This window comes from Sycon ciliatum, chromosome 4, assembly GCF_964019385.1.
Source record: "Sycon ciliatum chromosome 4, ocSycCili1.1, whole genome shotgun sequence".
Lineage (NCBI taxonomy): Eukaryota > Metazoa > Porifera > Calcarea > Leucosolenida > Sycettidae > Sycon > Sycon ciliatum.
In genome coordinates this window covers 40,256,584-40,278,454 of record NC_088646.1, presented here as the reverse complement: position 1 = coordinate 40,278,454, position 21,871 = coordinate 40,256,584, and the positions used below count along the sequence as shown (strand labels likewise).

At 46.2% G+C, this 21,871-nt stretch overlaps 3 protein-coding genes across 3 annotated transcripts in view; 1 reads left to right on the top strand and 2 right to left on the bottom strand.

Annotated features, from left to right (window-relative positions):
• The window catches only part of LOC135816160 (PHD finger protein 14-like), a 55,344-nt gene extending 49,365 nt beyond the window's left edge, over positions 1–5,979 (bottom strand). The window contains exons 1-2 of the mRNA XM_065329553.1: positions 5,607–5,979; positions 5,410–5,529 (exon numbers count right to left, since the gene is read on the bottom strand). Coding sequence (XP_065185625.1) covers positions 5,410–5,529; positions 5,607–5,664 — 178 coding nt within the window. The 5' untranslated portion in view covers positions 5,665–5,979. The remainder of the gene's footprint in view (positions 1–5,409; positions 5,530–5,606) is intronic.
• Positions 5,980–6,593: 614 nt separating this feature from the next.
• LOC135816158 (eIF5-mimic protein 1-like) lies at positions 6,594–13,566 on the top strand. The gene is made up of 17 exons (XM_065329550.1): positions 6,594–6,760; positions 6,860–6,929; positions 7,039–7,118; positions 7,202–7,295; positions 8,272–8,384; positions 9,094–9,159; positions 9,599–9,677; positions 9,818–9,874; positions 10,465–10,574; positions 10,987–11,073; positions 11,622–11,705; positions 11,845–11,910; positions 12,042–12,122; positions 12,313–12,384; positions 12,648–12,714; positions 12,902–13,024; positions 13,380–13,566. Exons 2-17 carry the CDS (start codon positions 6,869–6,871, stop codon positions 13,409–13,411), a joined length of 1,272 nt encoding a protein of 423 aa, XP_065185622.1. The 5' UTR covers positions 6,594–6,760; positions 6,860–6,868; the 3' UTR covers positions 13,412–13,566.
• Positions 13,567–16,492: 2,926 nt separating this feature from the next.
• On the bottom strand, positions 16,493–20,521 carry LOC135816157 (lambda-crystallin-like; the record flags this gene model as incomplete). The annotated part of the gene is given in 4 exon segments (XM_065329549.1): positions 16,493–17,042; positions 17,906–18,011; positions 18,411–18,605; positions 20,360–20,521. Coding segments are annotated over 4 exon segments (693 nt in total), but the record flags the coding sequence as incomplete, so codon positions are not given.
• Between the last annotated feature and the right edge of the window lie 1,350 nt (positions 20,522–21,871).

Sequence of the window (21,871 nt, the reverse complement as noted above, 5' to 3'; positions counted from 1 at the left end):
ACACTACGTCTGGTCCTCGTAAGTGCTTCCAGGTGGTCCATGTGAACCGTCTAAAACGCTGCCACGTTCGTCCTGAGCGCTTGGCCACCATCCCTGAGATGGCAGAACACGACACGTCTAATGAGGCGGCGGGCGATCTGCCGTCTCACTCCGCCGCTCCAGCCTGCCGTGAGTGGGGCCCTCCTGCCACACGCCGCACAATGGCCGCTGGCTCCCGCGCTCGACCACCGGACTCACCATCGTATGCGACCGATCGCCTATATCAAGATGAAGTTGACGATAGCATTGAGTCATTCCCTGAGCCTCGGCCCATGCCGGCCATTCCACAACCATTGATGCCTGCTGCCAATACACCAGTAAGGCCGTATCGCATCCGTCGACCACCGGGTCACCTCGCTAATTTCGTCTGGGGTGCACTGTATCCACGGAATGTTTGAGGACTGACAGTGAACAACAGCCCAGGCTAGAGATCATGTTGAGCGCGGAGCGTTGCATAGCAGGAAGAGGCGTTGGCAGATCTTGCCAGAGGTTGTGACTGACAATTGTTACGGATGACCCAGTATCCACGGATGCGTGAGTATGCATGTCCTGTAAAAGCACCGGGACATAGAGAGGAGGAACGGCACGAGCAGCAGAAGCGACGGCCGGGGGAGAAAATAGAGACTGTGTGCATGGGGGTAACGTGATACACTTGCAAGAGAAAGCGAGGAAGAGCGCAGTGCAGATTAACAGAGGGAGGAAATAGCTATCAGCCATCCACAGAAGACGGGCGATGAACGCAATTGCAAGGCAGAGTATTAGTACAGGCATGGCAGGCATATTGTTACGGCTAACATACTCACTAACATGAGTCCAGGCGTCGGGAGCCGCTGCTAAGCCGGGACTCACTGGGGCAGCGGGCGGCGGTTTCCCTGGCGCATGCGCGTGCGGCACGCGCGTTGGGTGTGTCCCAGCTTGCCGCAGTGCCAACAGGTGATGCCACGAGTGGGGAACGGTGTAGACGTCGGTGGAGCAGGTGCTGGTCCGTCCACGCGGGCCTCTAACCGTTCCATGCGGTCAACCAGTTTGGCCAGCAGTTGGGATGTTGTCTTCACAAACATCCGTCCCGTAGACACGAGGACGTGTCTCAACGGAGGAGGGGCGAATGTAGTATCGCTGACTGTCACTATCACACAACCTCCTAGTTACATTGTAGTTCATGAACACGTACACATCTACAGAGTGAGTGCTTCTCCCACGCCACCACTTAGCCTTATGCGCATACCCGGCACGGCATGACCGATAACACCCATTCATGCTGTACTCTGCATTACATTGATTCCTGTACTAGACTGTAGTCCTATTTCATACGCCATTGCGCACCCCCGGCCCTCTTAACCCTTTAAGAGCCACAGGAAAATTTCAAAATTCTGCATTTTTTCGTGTTCCTTGGATCATAGCTTCAGTTCTACTCACTCAATCTTCACAATCTCGGGCTTCCTGGAAAGGTCTCCGCGAGAGGAAGAGAATGAGGTCGATCATGATAGCCAGCACACCCTCTATCCAGCGCTAGATCGCAGCGACAGTACGAAAAATGCCCCAAATGCGTCCAATTGCGTCCCGCTCCAGATATTTCATTTTACTCGATCGTGGAGTTCCAATTTTTTCGCTGTGTACTCTTGACAATATCAAAAGTGAAACCCGTGCAAATTCGAGTAAACCAGCGTGACGAAAAGTCTCAAAATTCTCAATACTAAAGTCGCACTGCGCTCTTTCGAAATTGCCGCGATCGCGGCTCAACTTACGAGTGATTTATCTCAGGAACCGTTGCTCGCAGCGTTTCGCGGATTGTTTCTCCCGACAGGTCAGAGTTTTCTCTTCGCCCTGGATATTTCGATCACTGGATTTGAGCGAGATTGGACTGAGTTACGATCTTTTGAAGTTTTGCATTTGAATGCGTCGTTAACAAAACGACGCATTCAAGTATGGGGCGGCTCTTAAAGGGTTAACCCTTTAGGGCCCACAATTATTTCAAGAAATGCACTGCATACGCGAGCCCGGGTACTTATCTGGTCGTAACTTTGGTGTCCTTTGGCCGATTTTGGTGATCTTGGGCTTTCTGGAAAGCTCTTGGCCAGAGGAATACAGTGATAGCCAGCAATACATCACTCGATCCACAGAACCAGCGCCGCAGCGCGATACGGCGCTCCAAAGCCAGCATTGCGAGCGCCCAACTCAAATTCTCTGCCATTTCAACAAATTGCATCGCAGATCGCTCAAATTTTTTTACTGGAGAGCTGAGAAACATGCCTTTGCGATGACGTGAACTATCTGTAGCTGCGTGGGCCGCGAGTCAGGGAAAACCCCTAAAAACGAGTTCAAAATGCACGCGCTCGAGTTGACTCTGCTGAGCGAATTTAGTTCGAGTCTCGTATCTCCGCTCTCCGAACTCGGATCGCTTTCAGGTTTTTTCGAGCCGATAGCTGAGACAATTCTAATGTCAATAGCCCTTTCGATTGTCCGATTTGGTCAAGGGACGGCCGAGTTACGCCAGGTTGCGCTTTGAAAAGTATGCACTGTACACTGGTACGGATATATCCGTACTATGGGCCTCAAAGGGTTAAAGGGGAAGTTAAGGCAACAATCAAAATTTCACCAGTTGTAGTCTTCGGGGTGCTGAGTCGAATGGTCTTGGTCCGAGAAAGCTGAGATGCTTCCTACTTGAATCCCAATCGAACTCGCGCACTTCCACCGAAACTGGGTGATTGTGTCCTACTAGATGGGGATTTGTATGCAAAATGTCACTAAAAGCGCCATTTCGTTCTTATAAAAGCACGGATGACCGCGATTGGCCCATATGTTGTAGTCTTTTGGACGCTGAGTCGACTGGTTTTGGTCCGAAAAGGCTGCGATGCAGCGTTCCTCCTTTATTCCCAATCGAACATGGTTGAACAAGCGGTCACGTGCTCCTGGGTGCCCAAATCACCTGGTCACCACGCCAGCAGGCGACAACTTTCACATCAAGGTTCAACTCGAGTTCAACTCGAGTGACAGGACTGCACCCAAAAAAGTAGGGCTGAAACGATCGTGGATTTTCATGTATCGATTACTCGTTAGCTTAACGATCGAGTAATCGATTATAATCGTTAGCAAATAGTGTCATAATTCTGTGCAAACATTACTCTGTTTCCACAAACTATGCCTTCATAATACCAACAAATCTGCATTAGTGAAAGGGTAGCTCCGAAACATGGCAGTTTTGAAGTCAATTTAACCTCAGAACATGAACCATACCCCTGGCAACTGCATATTGCCAGCGGAAACTGATTCAAACTTCATAAAACGAGGGTTTACAGTACTTTCTGGACACAAATTTAAAAACGCAAAATAATCGTAATCGGTAATCTAAACGATTGCTCGATCGTTAGAGTTGTCAAACGAGTACTCGATTATTCGGTATAATCGTTTCAGCCCTACAAAAAAGGTCAAACAGGCTAGTAAGTTGTACCCTGCAGGCACGGTGACCAGGTGACTGGTGTACGCAGGAGCACGTGACCGCTTGTTCAACCATGTTCGATTGGGAATAAAGGAGGAACGCTGCATCGCAGCCTTTTCGGACCAAAACCAGTCGACTCAGCGTCCAAAAGACTACAACATATGGGCCAATCGCGGTCATCCGTGCTTTTATAAGAACGAAATGGCGCTTTTAGTGACATTTTGCATACAAATCCCCATCTAGTAGGGCGCAGTCACCCAGTTTTGGTGGAAGTGCGTGAGTTCGATTGGGATTAAAGTAGGAAGGGAGCGTCTCAGCTTCCTCGGACCACGACCATTCGACTCAGCACCCCGAAGACTACAACTGGTGAAATTTTGATTTTAGCCTTAACTTCCCCTTTAATCATCAGAGAGGTTCCGGGGTACGATTTTCCGTGCCAAAATCCGTATGGGCGCTACGGATTTTTTCCAGACGTGCTCCATACGATTTTTCGGCACGGAGAATCCGTGTCGACTGGTTTTCATACGAACCACGTTTCGTATGGAGATTTTGCGTCATCGGGTGCAGAAAGATTTTTCGCGTACAAATTTGGTACGAGAAACATCGACTTTCCGCGGGAAGTTTCGATTTCGGTACAAATTTTCAAAATAGAAAGGCATAGCGCGGGAATAATAATATCTTTATTAGGATGCCCCAGAGGAATGTGACGTGTTTGCGATCGTAACCTAGGCAATGACGGCAAACACATACGTTCCGTACCCCGGAACTTTTCACTGCTCGAAAATGACGTATAAAATATCCGTAGCGCCTCCACGGATTTTGGCACGAAAAATCGTACTCCGGAACCTCCCTATCATGTATAAGATTCCCTCGCTCTATTCAGCTTCTCTTCTTTGAATAGCGTGTTTCCCGGCATCCTTCCCATCCAATAACGAGCCCTACAAGTAAGATTCCCCTTTCGCTACACAGTTTTAGATGTCATTCCTGTTGCCCCACCCGTTGCTCGCCACTTAGGTCTATTCTTTCCCCCACACTGTTTCTTGTCCTGCTGTTCTCCTGCTTTCTTTTGCCCTCACTCCCAGCTGCTCTGTCCCCTGGCCTATATAAACCCATCATTCTTCCTCATGGCTTTGTGGAATTATGAAGTGAAGAGTTTTAAGCCCAAGAGCTTGTTTTCCTCCCGCTAGTTCTGTCAGCCTGTATCACTTTCTGGTGTAAGTCCAAAGTGCCTCAGACACGAGCAGGCTGGCAGACACTACAGTAGGACTGAACATGCAATACAGACCATGGACTATGGCTTTGCGAGACGTACCACGTTACCCTGTGACGTCATATGCCTTTGACAAAACTAAAGGAAATAAAAACAATTGCTGGCGAACTACAATGGGCAGGGACGGTGGGGCATCTAACTAAAACATACAGACCCGGTTATAGCAGGTATTAGTTCGGATGTGCGAGCTTATTTAGTGTACGTACGGCCATGCATGATTTCCTCCAGATCCACCTGTGTCAAATATCATCACACTGTGTTGTGCATGGCCAAGTAAGTTCCATCCAGCGAGTTGTGAATTGTCTTGTGTCAATGGCGTCAGCAAATCTTGCAACAGGAAATGAGACTCAGTCAATATTTCCTGAGGGGTTCTCTAACTACACTAAACCACACTCACAATGATTCTATGTACATGAAAGACATGATTTCCGCATGTGGCCCGAAAAGCGTCCATAATGACTATGACATTTTATCAATTTGTAGATAGCGATGCCACTCGAACACCATAGGCATAGAGTACCCAAGAGACGGAACCGACCGCTAAGGTGACATGCATCGCAAACATGTCAATCGACAAATCGCTCCAGGTGATTATTTTCACGTAATTAAATTTGAATATTTCTGAAAGAAATATTAATCACTGTTCGCCAAAGCTGGCGCCTACCTTTGTGTTCTTGAGCAACAAAATCAGAGTCATCCTCGTCTGAGCTCGCCATTCCGAAAGTCATTTGGAGTAGATTTCCTTCCAGTGGTTTGATGCGCCGCTTGTTTGGCCCTCTATCAGCTAACGAGAATAGAAATAATTTTAAAAAAAATGTTACTGATCGCTTCAAATCGCTCGCAGCAATTTGAAATTCTTACTGAGGGATTGGTACAAGTTGCTGAACATCCCAAGGTCTTCATCGTTACGACCAGCCATTTTTCAATTTTCAAGCTTGAGAAGAAACATACGCGCATGCGCATGTACAAATAGGAGGATATAGCTTCACTTTTTTGCAACGATGTAACGACGGTGACACTCAGCAGATCAGCTCAGGCAGGACATGTAAATAATTGAAAAGGCGATATGCACTTGGGACTTGGTGAAGTCGGAAAAAAGTCAAAGTGAAGACTTGGAATTCGATGTACCAAAACTACATTGTAACAAAGCACATTTCCAGTTTCAGAGCTTGGGCTAAATCTTCAAGAAATAAAAGACAAGAGTTCAAGCAGCTCTGATCCTTCCAAGACAAGTACGTGCGTGAACCCACGCCACTGAAAGTCTGTAGTTGTACCATGTGTACCACATGTACACGAAACGTGCAGTAACCGAGCCTTGTTGCCTGATTTCTGACGTGAGGCCTGGGATCGAGCTCGCGATCATGATCTGACGGGAGCAGGGAGTCGTATTTTACGACTCCCTGGACCATGTGGACCATGGACATGGTGGACGGGAGGCTTGAAAAAAAAAGCTCATCAACGAACTCGTGACGTATCGCGCCAGAAAACGAGGGGGGTGATACCGGTTTTCAATGGTTTCGAGCGCGAGTTTATGTTATCTTACGCCATAAACCATTGCGTTTTGTGTTAAACATTCGATTCGAGACGGTGGATTCAAATTTCGCAGCAGGATTTTTTTGAACTGTGCGTTTCCGTATCGCAAGCTAAACCTCTTTCGCTGTGGAAGACTCCAAACTCCGATCGTTTTGTCTAAACCCATCTATCCGCCATTTTTCTTTTCCTTTTTTCCGTCAACCCACGAAGTCACACACAGTAGAACATGCATTCAACCCTGCATACCGCGCCGCGCCCTGATGCAGATCGTGCGTGCCAGTGCAAGTGGGGCCGTGGAGTTGGAGGAAATGTGCTTGGCTGGCATTTTGTACACTGTGTAGGCTCTGATCAGCAAGCAGCTGTTGTTCATTGCCACACTGATTTTGATCGGAACAAAGAAGAAGGCCGTTTGCTAACCCGCGCTCTTTGACTAACGCGAGGCTTAGCTGCCAACACCAGAGCAAGTACACTGTTTCTCACAGGTACAGTTGAACATCTAGACTGGAGTTTGTTGGAGAACTCGGGCGCCTTGGTAGTTCAGTTTTTGGAGAAGTTGTCTTTGTTCTCTTTCCGCGTTGCAGAACTGTTTTATGAGTCAGAAGGTACAAAAACCTACGCTGACAGGCCAGCGGCTGCGTACAAGGAAACGTGGTATGTGTTGGTTGTCTGACATTATGCCGGTCTTTGTCCAAGACATGCGCCGGAAAACTAAGTACTTCTGGACTTTCCTGTCGTCTCACTTTCTTCTGTCTTCTTCCAGATGAAAAGGAGAAATACGAACCCTTGGTTTTCAGAGACGCTATTATCGCTGGTGTGAATGATTGTACCGATCTTGATTCGGTAAGTGTTTTGAAAAGCATGGTCTATAAATCAAGTTGACGTGCATTTTTGGAAATAATGCGTTGTTGTTTTGCCTCTTACAGCTGACCAAGTTCTTGGACACGAGTGGAAACTCGTTGAACTACCGTCGATATGCGGAGGTTCTGTTCGACATCCTCTTTGCCGGAGGCATGCTTGGTAAGTTGTGCTGTTGTGTACCCTATATTCAACCCCGCATGTTTAAAAAAAGTACATGTGCATACCGGTATTCACTATTCAACTACACTGTATTATTGATTTTCATTCTTGAAAACTTCAGCAATATGATTTTTCCCTTTGCGTATTTTTATCTCTGTGGACCGTTCTGGTAATAGAGAGGTTCCGGGGTACGATTTTCCGTGCCAAAATCCGTATGGGCGCTATGGATTTTTTCCAGGCGTGCTCCATACGATTTTTCGGCACGAGAATCCGTGTAGACTGGCTTTCATACGAACCATGCTTCGTATGGAGATTTTGCGTCATCGGGTGCAGAAAGATTTTTCGCGTACAAATTTGGTACGAGAAACATCGATTTTTCGCGGGAAGTTTTGATTTCGGTACAAATTTTCAAAATAAAAAGGCATAGCGCGGGAATGTGACGTGTTTGCGATCGTAACCTAGGCAATGACGGCAAACACATAAGTTCCGTACCCCGGAACTTTTCACTGCTCGAAAACGACGTATAAAAAATCCGTAGAGCCTCCACGGATTTTGGCACGAAAAATCGTACTCCGGAACCTCCCTATTGTATTGTTTCGACCTTTATTATTAATAGTGGGAAAGTGCGAAATAATTTGGGACCCTAAACTGCACCTTTACCAAATTGACTTCATCAGTTTGAGGCAGCTGGAAGAATAAACAGTAACCAGTATAATCGTTTCGATCTGCTAGTGTTCCCTTCCCGCTGCAATCCGAACGCGAAAAGAAAGGTGTCAAAATTTTGTTTCCACAAGAAATGTTATAATTCTCAAAGAGTATTCGATCGATCCCAACTTACTTCAATGGTGGTGTCATTTCTTTTCACTTGGCATTTGCTCAGAGGCCCTACAAAACTTTTACCTACTTGGCTGTATCTCTGTTGTGTGCCCAGTAAACTGTCTTACATTATATTCTGTTATATCTGTCATACTCACAGCCCCGGGTGGCAGCATCGTCCAAGACGGAGCTGACCAGGACAAGCCGGTCAAGGCAGACCTCTGTGTCTTCCAGACCGAAGCTGACACCGCAAAGATGAGAGAGTTTGGGCAGGTATGTCGGCTGCACATGCTGGGAAGCACTACTGTGAGCCTTTCCCCTAGTACTGTGGGAGTTGGGAGTAATGAAGCATAGATTTGCATTTTCACTTCCAAAAAAAGCAGGATCCACTTGTAGGGCGAGTGGATACCACTCCAGGCAACTCAGTGCTGGGTCAAGTATTAAATTTTGACTGTCTACCATTGTGTAAGTCTAGTCCCCCTAGTTTAAAAAGCTGTGTACGTTTGATTTGTTTGAATCCATATCACGTTCAACACAGTCTCCTTCACAGAAAGAGGATTTCAATGAATTGAGTGATGGGGGGGGGGGGGGGCTACTAACGCTGCGTGGCCGTCGTGTGGAGTTAATCATGTGTAAGTCATGACCTAGGGTACAAGCTGGGTCATTGCGTCACTATTGATCTGCTACATGTTTCAGCTTCCAAGTGCATTTATCATTGTGCCTTTAGAAGACTTTTCGTTTAATGTTCGCATACAGGCGCTGCCTTTGAACCAACAGGATTGCCCATGAAACGGTGATATTGTTTCTGTTACAGTCTTGTATTTCTCCTTGTTTCCTTATGCCACTTTTTCCTTCGGATACGTGAAACAAAGATAGCTGATGCTTGTCTTTACCGTTATTTCAAACATTGCTGTCTGGCGTTGAGTTTTCCTTTCCATGTTTCTAGCTGACATTTTCAATTTTGTGTGTGCTCGATCTACAGGTCTTTGATCTGTTGCTAAGGCGATACAAATATCTTCAAGTGCCATTTGTCGATGACCTTGAAAAGGTAACACATTTTTTGAGTGAATATTTTACCATAAAGTAACTTGAGAGCACCTATCACCTGGGCACACTTGTGGTCGTGTTTGGGGGTGGGGCGGACAAACATGTACTGACATATACACTTAGCCAATTATGCAGACATATAATTATTCTTTTATTATTTGTGCTCTTGCGCTTGAGCAAGGAAATCAATTCCTCGCGCAGCTCAGTGAGCTGGTATCATGAGTGGCTCTGCTGCATCGTGTGATCTCTGTTGCACTCGGCCATGGACGCTTTCTTTCCTTTGCTCTTAATCAAGGTGTGGCACTTTGGTGGAAATTTAACGGTGTTTATATTGCAAGACAAGACTACTTCCAAATTAACTGCAAATGCTGGTACCGATGTGCACAAGTTGTGTATGTTTAATGATTGTTTCAACTTCCTTTGGTCTGATCCTGGTGCAGATTCTGAAATTTCTCAAGGGCTTCTCTGAAGATGAACGGAGTCGTCTTGCTATGATTACCGGCGTCTTGATTGGCATGGGTCAGTTTCTTGCCTGGTCTCTGGTTACGAGTGTCATTGTGATGCGTTTTGTACTTTGCCTGGTCTATCATCACCGCGACTTCAGCTATTCCTGAGCTATGTGTGATGTGCTTGATCTTGTGTTGGTTTGACGATCACAGGTTTGGTGCAATCAACCAGCCTGAACAATCTGCTTGGTGAACACCTTGTCAAGGAAGGTTAGTCCAAGGGCATGTTCGATTGGTAGGATCGGGATCCGGATCCACTGGATTCGCACCCTTTCGATTGGTCGAATCGGGATCCGGATCCTTCGGATTTGGATCCGGTCAACCCACCTCGGGGAACAGGGTTGACCGGATCCAACGGATCCAAATGTGACCTTAGTGCGTTTATGGCGGGTAAAAATCATATTTGTACACATTGTGATACGCACACGTGGATGGAGATAGAGCTTGTTGACTTTTTGTACGACGGAGGCGATGAGTACGACGTTCAGCCTTTTGGGGTGATTTGTGAGCGCCATTGTCAACATGGCAACAGTCAAGGTCCAATATAAAGTGTTCAGTTGAATCTGAAGGATCCGATGGATCTGAGATCTGGATCCTGATCCCGATCCTTACCAATCGAACATGCCCCAAGACTATGATGACTGTATGCTTGCCTATTTCTTTTGCCTTCTTTTCATGGAATGTGTTCACTGCTTTGGTATTGAAGATTCTGGCTGCTAGTTATCACCTAAGTTCCCATAATTGTTTTAGCTATCTGTTTCTCCTATGTGTGTGTGTGGCTGTCATGCTGCGTGATACAGGTCTTTCTCTTCAGTTCATCACAGAGGTTTTCTTGGCGTACGTGACCATGAAGGATATAAACAGCCTCACAACTAACTTGCGCAAGGGTGGTTTCTCCGGCAAGCTTCTGGTAAGTGTGGTGTATTACCTGCTGTGGTTTGTCGACATTGCTATGTTGACTTCAACCTCTTTATCTGTTCCAACTACTTTTGGCCAGAGTTGATGTAAGCTGTTTGTGGGAACTCTTCACAGTCTTGTACTCGACATACTAAATCATTAGAGAGGTTCCGCACTACGTAAAGTTGAGTTGCCAAGGGCAGCTACGTGATTTGAAAACTCCGTATGGCGGAACCCATATACACATGCAGTTTACGTAAGACTTTCCGTAGATCGACTACGTTTTTTACTAACGTGATTACGTTATGCGGAACCTCTCTATTATGCCTTTGTGTGCCATGGACGCAATATAATCCAGGACAATTTAAATTTAGTCAAAGTGGTTGTCGTATAAGCTTTTATTTTTTTCATGTTGCTGTTTGCAGGAAGTTCTTCCTTCCACGCGTCGCACCCAGGAGAACTTTGAAAAACACTTTCAAGATGCAGGTCTTGGTGGGATCGTCGACATGTATGTAAGTTCATGTCTCCACGTCCGATACTTCATCTATTTGGGCCAGTTGGTACAGCCTAGTTTCTGTCACATGGCTTTTCTTTTAGGCTGCATTGTGTAGAATCTAGACCATCCAGTTAATTTGCTATTTCCTTGTTCACTTTGTTAGATCTCAGTTGGTTGGGCACGGTTGAAAACCAGCAGTCTCTTCTCACGAGTTGATTGTGGGACTTGCTGGAAATCACCAGTGCGAGAACAATCCAAATGGCTGTGTTTACTAGTCTGGCCAAGCCAGGTTTCTGCTATGTGATTGGCTGGAATTCCACATGGCCACATTGCATTTCTGGATAGCTGCTTGATTATGTCAATCATAGTATTCTGCCTGTGCATCATGATAGTTGTATTGAACATCCATTTCTGTCTACCATAGTGTTTGCTAGCTTGCTCCATTGCCAGTAAATTTAATTACTGGCAATGGAGCAAGCTAGCATTAAAAGCAATTACCTCTAGTTCTGTCTTGTTTCTTTCAGCATTTCTGCTAAGACTGTGCTTTGCTTGCCTTTTCTCTAGAGAAATCACCAAGCCGCTGGCAACAAGAAAATTGTTGAGACTCGACTGATTGAACTCGTCAGCTCTGAAGCTGATTCTTCGGAGGTACGTATTTGTGATGCAAGGATTATGTTTATCCATTTGAACTGTCCTTGCCCCACCAAGGGTATCTAAGTGCAGCTTCTCATGTCTTTGGTGGGCTTTTACTGACTTTGCATGCTTTGTTATGTTTGTCTTCCAACAGATCAAGGAAATTTGTGCTGATCTCAAGAAAAAGCACGACCTTCAAGACACTGACATTCTCCTACTGGTATGTGATACATTCATTGGTGTTTTCCACTTTGTGTTGATGATGTTCATCGTCACTGCCCTGTGTGCCATTGTTCCGTTCAGGGTCACACCTTTCGTATGCTGCTGGATTTCTATTTTTGGTTCTTGTAGATTTGGAAAGTGCTGATGTCATCCATGGAATGGAGCAAGAAAGAAGATATTCTTGCTGAGCAGGCATTAAAGCATATCAAGGTGAGGAAAGCTTATCCAGTAAATTTGCATGTTCTAAATGTTTAGTAGCCTTGACAGTTCCAGATTGCCCTGCTGCTGTGTGTCGAAGTATATTTGCTCACTTGTTTGCTGTTGCAGTGTTCGCATTTCGTGCTGCTCGTTCTATGCTTCAGCAGCCTTCATTTAGTGTATTGTTGTTGTGTGTTTCCAGAAAAACGCTTCACTCCTTGCTTCCTTTTCCTCCACTCCTCGTGCTCAACTTGGCCTAATGGTTAAGATTCAGGTAGGTGTTTCTTTCAACATCAATCAGCACTCTAGTAAGCGGGGATGATTTGTCTCACATCTGAGTTGCGTATGCTGAAAGTAATTCTCAGTTGGATGGGGTGGCTGTAGTCAGATGATTTTTCATTGGTTATGATGGTGGCTGTTGAGTTGTGCTCAGCTTTTGTCTGTGTGTCCGGAGCTGTAGTGTTGCCTTGGCCTTTTACCTCATGGGTCTTTCATATCATGATAGTATATTGGGTGTGTGTGTGTGTTGATTTGCAGGAGTATTGCTATGAGCATGTAAGCTTCATGAAGATCTTCCACCGTATGGTCATGTTGCTCTACCAGAGTAAGTATCCCCGTGTCGTTTATTTATTTATTTCTTGCATCCTGCTTGTACAGGCATGTTTTATGTAACTTATGTCTGTTCTGTATGTCACTCATTGTTTTGCTGCTTGCGTTGGGTTTACCAGATCCTCCTCCTTGCCAATCTTACATAATCTTGTGCTGGCTCGTTTGGGTGTTTGTGCATGCAGGTGATGTCATCGGTGAGTCTGCCATCTTGCAGTGGCACAAGAGTGGCCACAGCAGCAAGGGCAAGAGCGTGTTTCTTGACCAGCTCAAGCCTATGATCGATTGGCTCGAAAATGCCGAAGAAGGTCAGTTCTTCTCAATTGAGTGCTGTTACTGGGTGTCATCACATTTGACTCCCGTGCCGCGTGCACCATCAGAGCTGAATTTATTAAAATGTGGTCAGTTGCTATTTCAGCCGGTTGGTGGCATAGTAGCTCATTTCAGTTTTAGTTGTTCTCGTTAATGGAATGCACTAACGGGGTGACCTACACCGATTGCACTCATATTGGCCAGTCCTTAATTTCACTTGACAAGTGTTTCTGTTGGTTTTGTACAATTGCTGGCTTTCCATGGTCTGGGTGCCAGTATCTGTCAATACTGTAGTAGATGGATATCTAACCGCTCCTTTGCTTCTATTTATGCGCTTCTATCAATTTGCAGAGTCATCGGAAGACGAGGAGGATGAGGACTGACGCGCCGCCCCGACACTATTTCATTTATCTTTCCCGGCTGTCCAACACTCTTGGTTCTGTAACCCTCTACTTTGTACCAGCTACTTTAGACGTGTCATGCGTAATGCTGTAATGTACATGTTCTGCTTGTACTTAAAGTCTTTTTTCTGACTTCATTCTGCTGTCTGTGGGTTGGGTCCTGTGTGCATTGCACATGCAGTTAGGGTTTGTAGTTTGTACCCATCTAGTTCTCTGTGTTGCTACACTGCAGTGTGCAACTGGGCTAAACACCACTGAACTCAGCTTAGAACAAAGCCTTTCTGGTTGATAGCATAATAATGGAGTTGTAGATACTGTAAGACTATAATGTTAACGTCAAATTTAAAATTACTTCGAAGTAACGTTACCGAACCTATCTCCGGATTATGTTGGTTTGATAGCGAGATGTTGGCTGTCGAAACTGGCAAATAGCAGTACCATGTTTTGCACATAACACATCAATGTAGTACCAAGAGTACATAAATGTTTATGTGCTTTTGATAGCATGCTAGCCCCTATGCTCATGCTCACACATCCTTTTCGCCTCTTGGTACCGGCAAGAGTACATAAACCAGAGTGTGCAACTGCGCATATCACATGATCAGATCTGAAACAGTGCAGTTCGTGAACTACGTCACCCTGGTGAGGTCAGCCGCGGCTTGCGTAGAGCTCAAATTTTCGTGTTTCACAGACCGGGAATCACCCAAGTTTGGATGAGCTTGAGGGGTAAACACAATAACTGTTGACAAAGCTGTTGACTCACGCACACAAGACTGATAACAATGATACTCAGTACTGCCTGCAGGAGTTGCATCCTGTTTTAGGATTTCTGTGTTTTTGTGTGACTGCGTATGCTGTGTACACCCGCTGAAAAGTAATTCACCAGGCTACAGTCTTTTTTTTTTTTTTTTTTTTTTTGTTTTTTATGGACTCTTGGTAATACCAATGATCAAGTCAAAGGAAAAAGAAGTTAAGAGAAGTGCAAAGTAGAGCTGGAGTGCAGCCGCCCGATAGCGGACTGAAAACCAGGCTACAGTCTAGTAGGGAGGTTCCGGAGTACGATTTTTCGTGCCAAAATCCGTGGGGGCTCTACGGATTTTTTATACGTCGTTTTCGAGCAGTGAAAAGTTCCGGGGTACGGAACTAATTACTTATGTGTTTGCCGTCATTGCCTAGGTTACGATCGCAAACACGTCACATTCCCGCGCTATGCCTTTTTATTTTGAAAATTTGTACCGAAATCAAAACTTCCCGCGAAAAATCGATGTTTCTCGTACCAAATTTGTACGCGAAAAACCTTTCTGCACCCGATGACGCAAAATCTCCATACGAAGCATGGTTCGTATGAAAGCCAGTCTACACGGATTCTCGTGCCGAAAAATCGTATGGAGCAGGCCTGGAAAAAATCCGTACCGCCCATACGGATTTTGGCACGGAAAATCGTACCCCGGAACCTCTCTTATGTTAGGCACTTCACCCCATTTTTTGAAATCGCGTTTTTTCCAGGTTTATCATCGGCAATCGATGGTGGTGGGTATCACAAGGTCACACAGAAAATTTTATTGAAATCCACAGTGATACCACTCAGATATGAAGGGTTGAAGATAGGCAGTTGGATGAGGCGAAATCAATACAATTTGTGGCACCAACAGCATCTCCGAAGTATCATCAGTGGATATAGTCACAAAACATCAGAGTGTTTTTTTCAAGCACACATCACTCACTTACACCGACAACCCTGTATGGATCGAAACAATACAGATCAAAGTTCAGAATGGGCAAGAATACGGCAATTGTGACCGCAATCACTATAGCAACTCCATAGCAACCCATAGCAACGCCATAGTAACAGCTTCAGTTTGCTGTGAAATGAACTGATAACGACATACTGGCAGGCTCCGGCAGGTACAAAAGCGTATAGTTATAAAGACATTCTTCTGGCACAAAAACAACAGAGAACTTCCTCGTTGTACGCCGGACACCGCAACGTGGAGGGTATGTACGCGCGCGCGCGCGAATTACTGCACAGGACATTCGTGCTCACAGTCATGCCACTTCAAGTGATTCAAAGTTGGCAAGAAGTTCTTCAGGACCTCTGTTGGTAGCTTTTTTCCATGGTGTGATATCTGCCTCCCTATCCTTCAACTGCTCCATGCAGCAGTCATGAATTGCGAATGCCTGCTGGTGAGCTTTGAAATTTTGGTGAAGCGTGCCTGGCTGCGTATATCAAAGCATCCCCTCATCAGAGGGTTTCTCCAGCAGCCACTGTGCCTTTTGATTGTTCGTAAACATCAGTAGGCCTTCCAGCGCAACCGTGTCAAAACTTGGCTTTCAGTACGCTTTGAGAATTCGCCCAGGTAGGACGACGCATCGTCGTTCTCCTCCGCCTAAAGCGCATACTTCTCAGTGCCTACGTACATAATGTCTCCTTGCGCAGCGATGCGCAAACCCTGGTAAACAAGAACTCTGCTGTTTCCGAATGGAAAGACGACGCTGAAGACGATAAGCAACGTTTCAAACGCGAGCAAACAACAGTTCTTTGTGAAAAAACTCTTTGTTGGTAGTGTACGTGATCTACAACTCGCAAAAATGTACGCACTATGACGTATGCGGGATCTACTGAAAGCTGAACGTCAGAGCAACACGATGCGCCCAACTATCAGCCCGTACAACGAAGCATAGCGCGTACCTGTACAGTTTAGCGCATGCACTTGACTGGTGCCACGCAAGTACGCACTCTCACCTCAGCAAATTTTGACAGGTCCTGTCACGTGACTGAAGTGCCTACTAATGTCAGCATAGTCGCTTGCATCAGTTTAGCTTGGACCCTCTCCATAGACACAAGAATACAGCGCAACAAGTCTGGATCTGGATATACCGGATAGCAAGAGTGCATAGATTGAGTAACCCCAGGACTCTTGCGGATAGTGGACAGTTGAAAGCCAAGTATGGAAAAGGAACACACTTCTGCTGCCGTGATCACAACCGTACTATCAATCAAGTCTTATGCTCAGGCAGCCCCATACAGACACACGCTGCACGCATTCCAAGAGCAGTACAAGGTACTTGGAGAACTGTATATCCAAGATCGTCCACAAATACGTGCCAGCACGTCACTTGCAGGACGTAATCAAGAACAAGAACAGAGAAAAGCTAGAATATTTCCTACGTTTGACGGAACTTAATTGACAACGGACAGGAATAGTACGAAAGATGAAGGACAGGAATAGATACGCTGAAGTGCTAACGCAAAAACAGCATCATCCATCACACACACAAAATACTACTTTGAAGTACTACTAGATTTGAGAGATGGATCACGACTTCAGGGATAATGGCATCAGGAAAGTGGTGGAGCACAGGACAAGGACAGAAGGCAGTTCCTAAGCTTTTTTCTCCTTGTCCTCTAGTTCCTGCTTATGCGCTGCCAGCGCAGCAAGGCGAGTGTCACGCCACTGCCTGCGAGCCGGTAAGTCTTCGACGGGAGTTTGCCGACACATTGCCTCGTGCACTGCCGTGCAGGTGCTTGTACCGGGCATCTCACGCGCCGAGCATTGCGTCTCACAAACACGCGTGATGTTTGCACCGTACCGATCGCAGTAGTCCTTTATGCCTGCACACAGTCCAGCATATTCAAACACGCAGAAGAAGAACTGTCTCGAAACATTGGTACAGGTGTGCAACGCCATAATTTGATGTGTGCAACCGTGTGTGTATGTGTGTATGTGTGTGTGTGTGTGTGTGTGTGTGTGTGTGTGTGTGTGTGTGTGTGTGTGTAAGACCAAAAAAAGACCAAAAATAGGGATTCACTGGCCAGAAAAGTCACTTCAAATAGCTGTATGGTGTAGACCAGGCTGAATAGTGATGGTCAATTCTTCAGCCTTGCAAGCTGTTGAATGGTGCAATCCCAGCACAAGTTGCTATGGCTTCTGCCGTAGCATTGCTATCATCGCCTCCGGCGATGGGCGTCAAAGGTCAAAAGGTGTGTATGTTGGGGGGGGGGGGGTCTAAAGTCCAGCAATACAAATCACGACAGTGCATTGCACACACGTGCCAGGCCTCATTCGCAGGTCAATGTACTGTGTACACATATTATTTTGGCATTTTGTGGAGCGTTTTTCTGTGTTATGCACATGATGCTTTTAAAAATAGCAAAATGCAACAATTCCAGGAAACTGGATGCTATCACAGACAGTACCGTGATGGGTGCGAGTGTACGTTCACATTGAGTGCAGTGTTGCATGCGGGTGCGTGAGCCATGTGGCTGATGACTTTCATGTAGGGATATATATTAAAAAAAAGAGAGGGGTGAAACAACTATACACTGTCCCCGGTGAATGCTGAGACAGCAAGCTCAGGATGTTACAGATCTGCTTTCATCTGCTACTAGTAACCCGTACCATATTATACGATTCTACATATTCTACGATTCTAGCACTTGTATATTATTAGTTGTTAGTTGCATGTTGTACTGACCTTCGGCATTGAGATGCATGACTTCAAAAGGTCCCATGAACGAATAGCGTAGGCCAAGGCCCTGCGACACGGCAGTGTCAACATCTTCAGGCGTGCACACACCATCCTGAGAGGACGGGGAAACCCGTGCACACACACGCGCACACGCACACACACACACACACATGCGCGCGCGCGCACACACACACACACACATACACACACACACCGCACAAACTCACTCACATATGCGTACACATGCACACAATGCACATCAACTTTTATCTGACCAGGGCAAGCGATGTGCATGGATAGTAGCCAATCTGTTCCGCCTGCCTCTGGGTTTTGAACCAGAAAAAACTGTTAACTTTTTCTGCATGTGCTCTGTGCTACTGAGGACCCACTGCATACTGCTACGGTTGGACATAGAAGTACACATGAATCATTCACCTTTTTGCCATAGAACAGGCTTCCAACAAAGATGCCATGGCTCATGCACACGAACACATACACAAAATACACGCACCTGAACCAATCGCCAACCCTCCATGATGAGGGCATACTGCAAGCGATTGAGCAAGAAGCCGTTGACCTCCTTGTTGAGTGTCACGGGCGCTTGCCCAATGGACTGCATCAGGTCACGCGTGCGCTTCACAATCTCTGGTGCCGTCCATGGTGCTGGCACGATCTCCACCAAGGGGATGTACTGAGGTGGGTTCACCTGGCACACAACAGACAAACACAGTGCATCCCACATCAGACACTCTGCTGGTGCTTGGTATCAAATGTACTTTGTAATGCCAAACAAGTACGGTAAACCCATACATCTTCACGACACTCTCCAAAAGGTCTCTGGGCTACACCAATCAAAAAAAGAAAGAAGAAAGATAATCCGGATGGTGAGCCAATTAAATAATTGTGAAAAGAAGAAGAACAAAATGCAAATCGCACTCGCTGACTGTATAAGATCTGGTTACGTTGGTGGACAGTTAGTCATAACTCGTAACATTTTGTCCTTCTTCTTTTCACAAAAAGATAATCATTTTCGGACAAGACCCATCTTCAGGGTATGGGTATAGTGGATGGCTCAGTGGAGTCTTTGCACTTTGGCAAAAGTACAGTAAAACCTGCCCTAACTGGACACCCTGGGTGCAGCAGAATTGTCCTGATACGACAGGATTCTGCTTGATCCAGGGATGTACGTTGGGCCCCAGCACTTCGGTGCATGAAATTTTGTCCGGTCAATACAGGATTCCACTTGGTACAGGGTCTGGCAGACACAGGCTTTACTGTACAGTAAACGTTGTGACTAACAACCCTCGATTGGAAATGAGAAAAATGTTGTTTATTGGCGAGTTGTTGTTATTTGTTATTCGTGGGGTGGCAGTATGTAGTCAAATGGCTACTAGATATGAAAACTCATGTTATTTCTATAACCAAGAGAACATAACCCCCAAGAGTGTGCAACTCCAACATACCCTGCTGTCCAGACAGAATTTCAAGTTATTATTTATGATGCAATGCTCCTTGCACCAGTGATTTAGAACATGCGTACGGGTGTCAACGCCTTACACGTTTTTCTTTGCAACAATTTGTACAGGATCAGATGGGCTTTGGTCCACCACAGGTTCCGGATTCGTCTGATAATCCGTGTAAGGTACGCATTGCATCATAGAAATTAGGGGTGAAACGGTTCCATGTTTTTCATGTTCGGGTACCCGAATGCCAGCATTGTTTCCCACGGTTCGGGTATCGGTTCCATGCACTCTTTTCTCCAGACCGATAAAATGCGCTCGTGACAATTATTTTTTAGAAAAAACATTTTTACGAGCAAGAATGAGACATCGGAGAGTCCAAGTGCGAAGAAGATAATGACCAGAGAACTCTTTGGAAGAATGGGGATCGTAAGGTAAGACATTTAAAATCTTGAGTAGACTTGACGTGTCCATGTATTTGTACAAGAACGAGATTTTTCGAGTTTCGGTTCGAAATTTGACGCTACGGGTACCCGATTCTTTTCAGCTGGCGGTTCCAAAACCGGTTCCTTACCCGAACCGTTTCACCCCTAATAGAAATGAAGTCAACTTGAAATTCTGTCGGGACAGCACCCATAGTCGAGTTGCACACTCTTGGGGGTTATGTACTCTTGCTATAACTTAGAACCTTCCAAGTTGGAAGGCTGTTGGAGTACACATCCTAGATGTGCTAGAGCTGTTAGCCAGTTAGTTGTAGAACGTCAGTACCGTCGGTCAGTGTCGTGCAATGTTATTGCATGAGCTGATTGTTTAGTAACTGGTGGTGTTAGTGGACATTATAGAGTAACTTGTAGTTTCTTGGTCCTTTTTTCTTTAAGAAAATATGGTATGAAAATAGTATCTTTACTTGCAAGTACATTATAGTTGTTTTACCCGAGGTTGCTGTTCGCAAGGTTGACTGCACAAATAAATCTGTACTTGTAGTACATTGTTTACTTACCGGATGTGCAACGATGCACTGGCTGCGATGGCGCAAGCTCTCGGTAAAGGAACTGGGAACGATGCAGCTGCTGCTGCTGGCCATCACAACACCTTCGTCAACATGTTTGTCGAGCTCACTGAACACTTTCTTCTTCAAGTCTACAATTTCTGGCACACATTCCTAAAATATGACCAACACACAGGTCACCCAGGACAAGAAAAGTACAAACACAAAGGAAGCGTTAAACCATCGCTCAGTGGCTAGAGCATCGCTGGTTAGAGCATCGAAGTGTCTGCTCCGTACGTCGGAGCTCGCGCTTCCTGCCGACTGACTTGGCACTTGAGTGACTCAAGAGTGCGTCTGGAGCACACACTTTCTTTACTAATTGCGGCCGATGTCGCAACATCTTAGCTCGTACTGTTGTCCCTCGAGAGGTTGGAGATTTGGAGATGGTTGGAGGTGACAGTGTTGGGAATGGCAAATGGTCTTCAGCGTCCGTTCTCACAACTCCATGTGCCACACTGACTCACGCTGCTGCTGCCTGGTGCTCACAGTGGATACGGAACGCCACTGTACGTTCGTATTCCTAGTGATGTTTTAACTCGGAGAGCACTACATAATGAAGTGCTCTCTACACACTGCTCTCCAGCACTACATAATGAAGTGCTCTCTACACACTGCTCTCCAGCACTACATAATGAAGTGCTCTCTACACACTGCTCTCCAGCACTACATAATGAAGTGCTCTCTACACACTGCTCTCCAGCACTACATAATGAAGTGCTCTCTACACACTGCTCTCCAGCACTACATAATGAAGTGCTCTCTACACACTGCTCTCCAGCACTACATAATGAAGTGCTCTCTACACACTGCTCTCCAGCACTACATAATGAAGTGCTCTCTACACACTGCTCTCCAGCACGCCATAACGCAGCGCTCTCGGAGCAGACATTTCAATAGCGTACTCAAGCTCAACTGATGAGGGGTGAATTCCCTGAAACGCTGTATACTGAGCAGGGACTGGTGCTTTCTTCGACGGGCTTCTCGCGTGCTCCAGACGCAGCCGTGAGTCACTCAAGTGTCAAGTCAGTCGGCAGGAAGCGCGAGCTCCGAAGTACGTCTCGACATGCATAACTACCAGCTTGAGACAGGGCTACCTGTCAATAGCCGGGAAAGTTGCCGTAGAGCTTTCCCCGCCTGTGCTGTCCCTGTATGGAATGCCCTGCCACCCGCCGTCCTCAGCCAGCCACCTGACCGGAAACGGCTGCAAAGTTTCAAAGTGTCTGTCTTCCGGCACCTCCGTGCCCAGCAATGGCACTGGGCCACTGACACTTTGTAAGATGTATGCACATCTGCCCACACACTGCTGCATATTGCCATACGCCTCGTGCCCTGCTTACTCTTTTCTCTGGATCTGAATGTGCACCCCTTACGCATTATATAATTATACTTTATTTAGTTCTCTCCCCCTCTCTTGCCCCCAACCCTCCCCGCTCGCGCTCTCTCTCTCTCTCTCCCTCTCTCTCT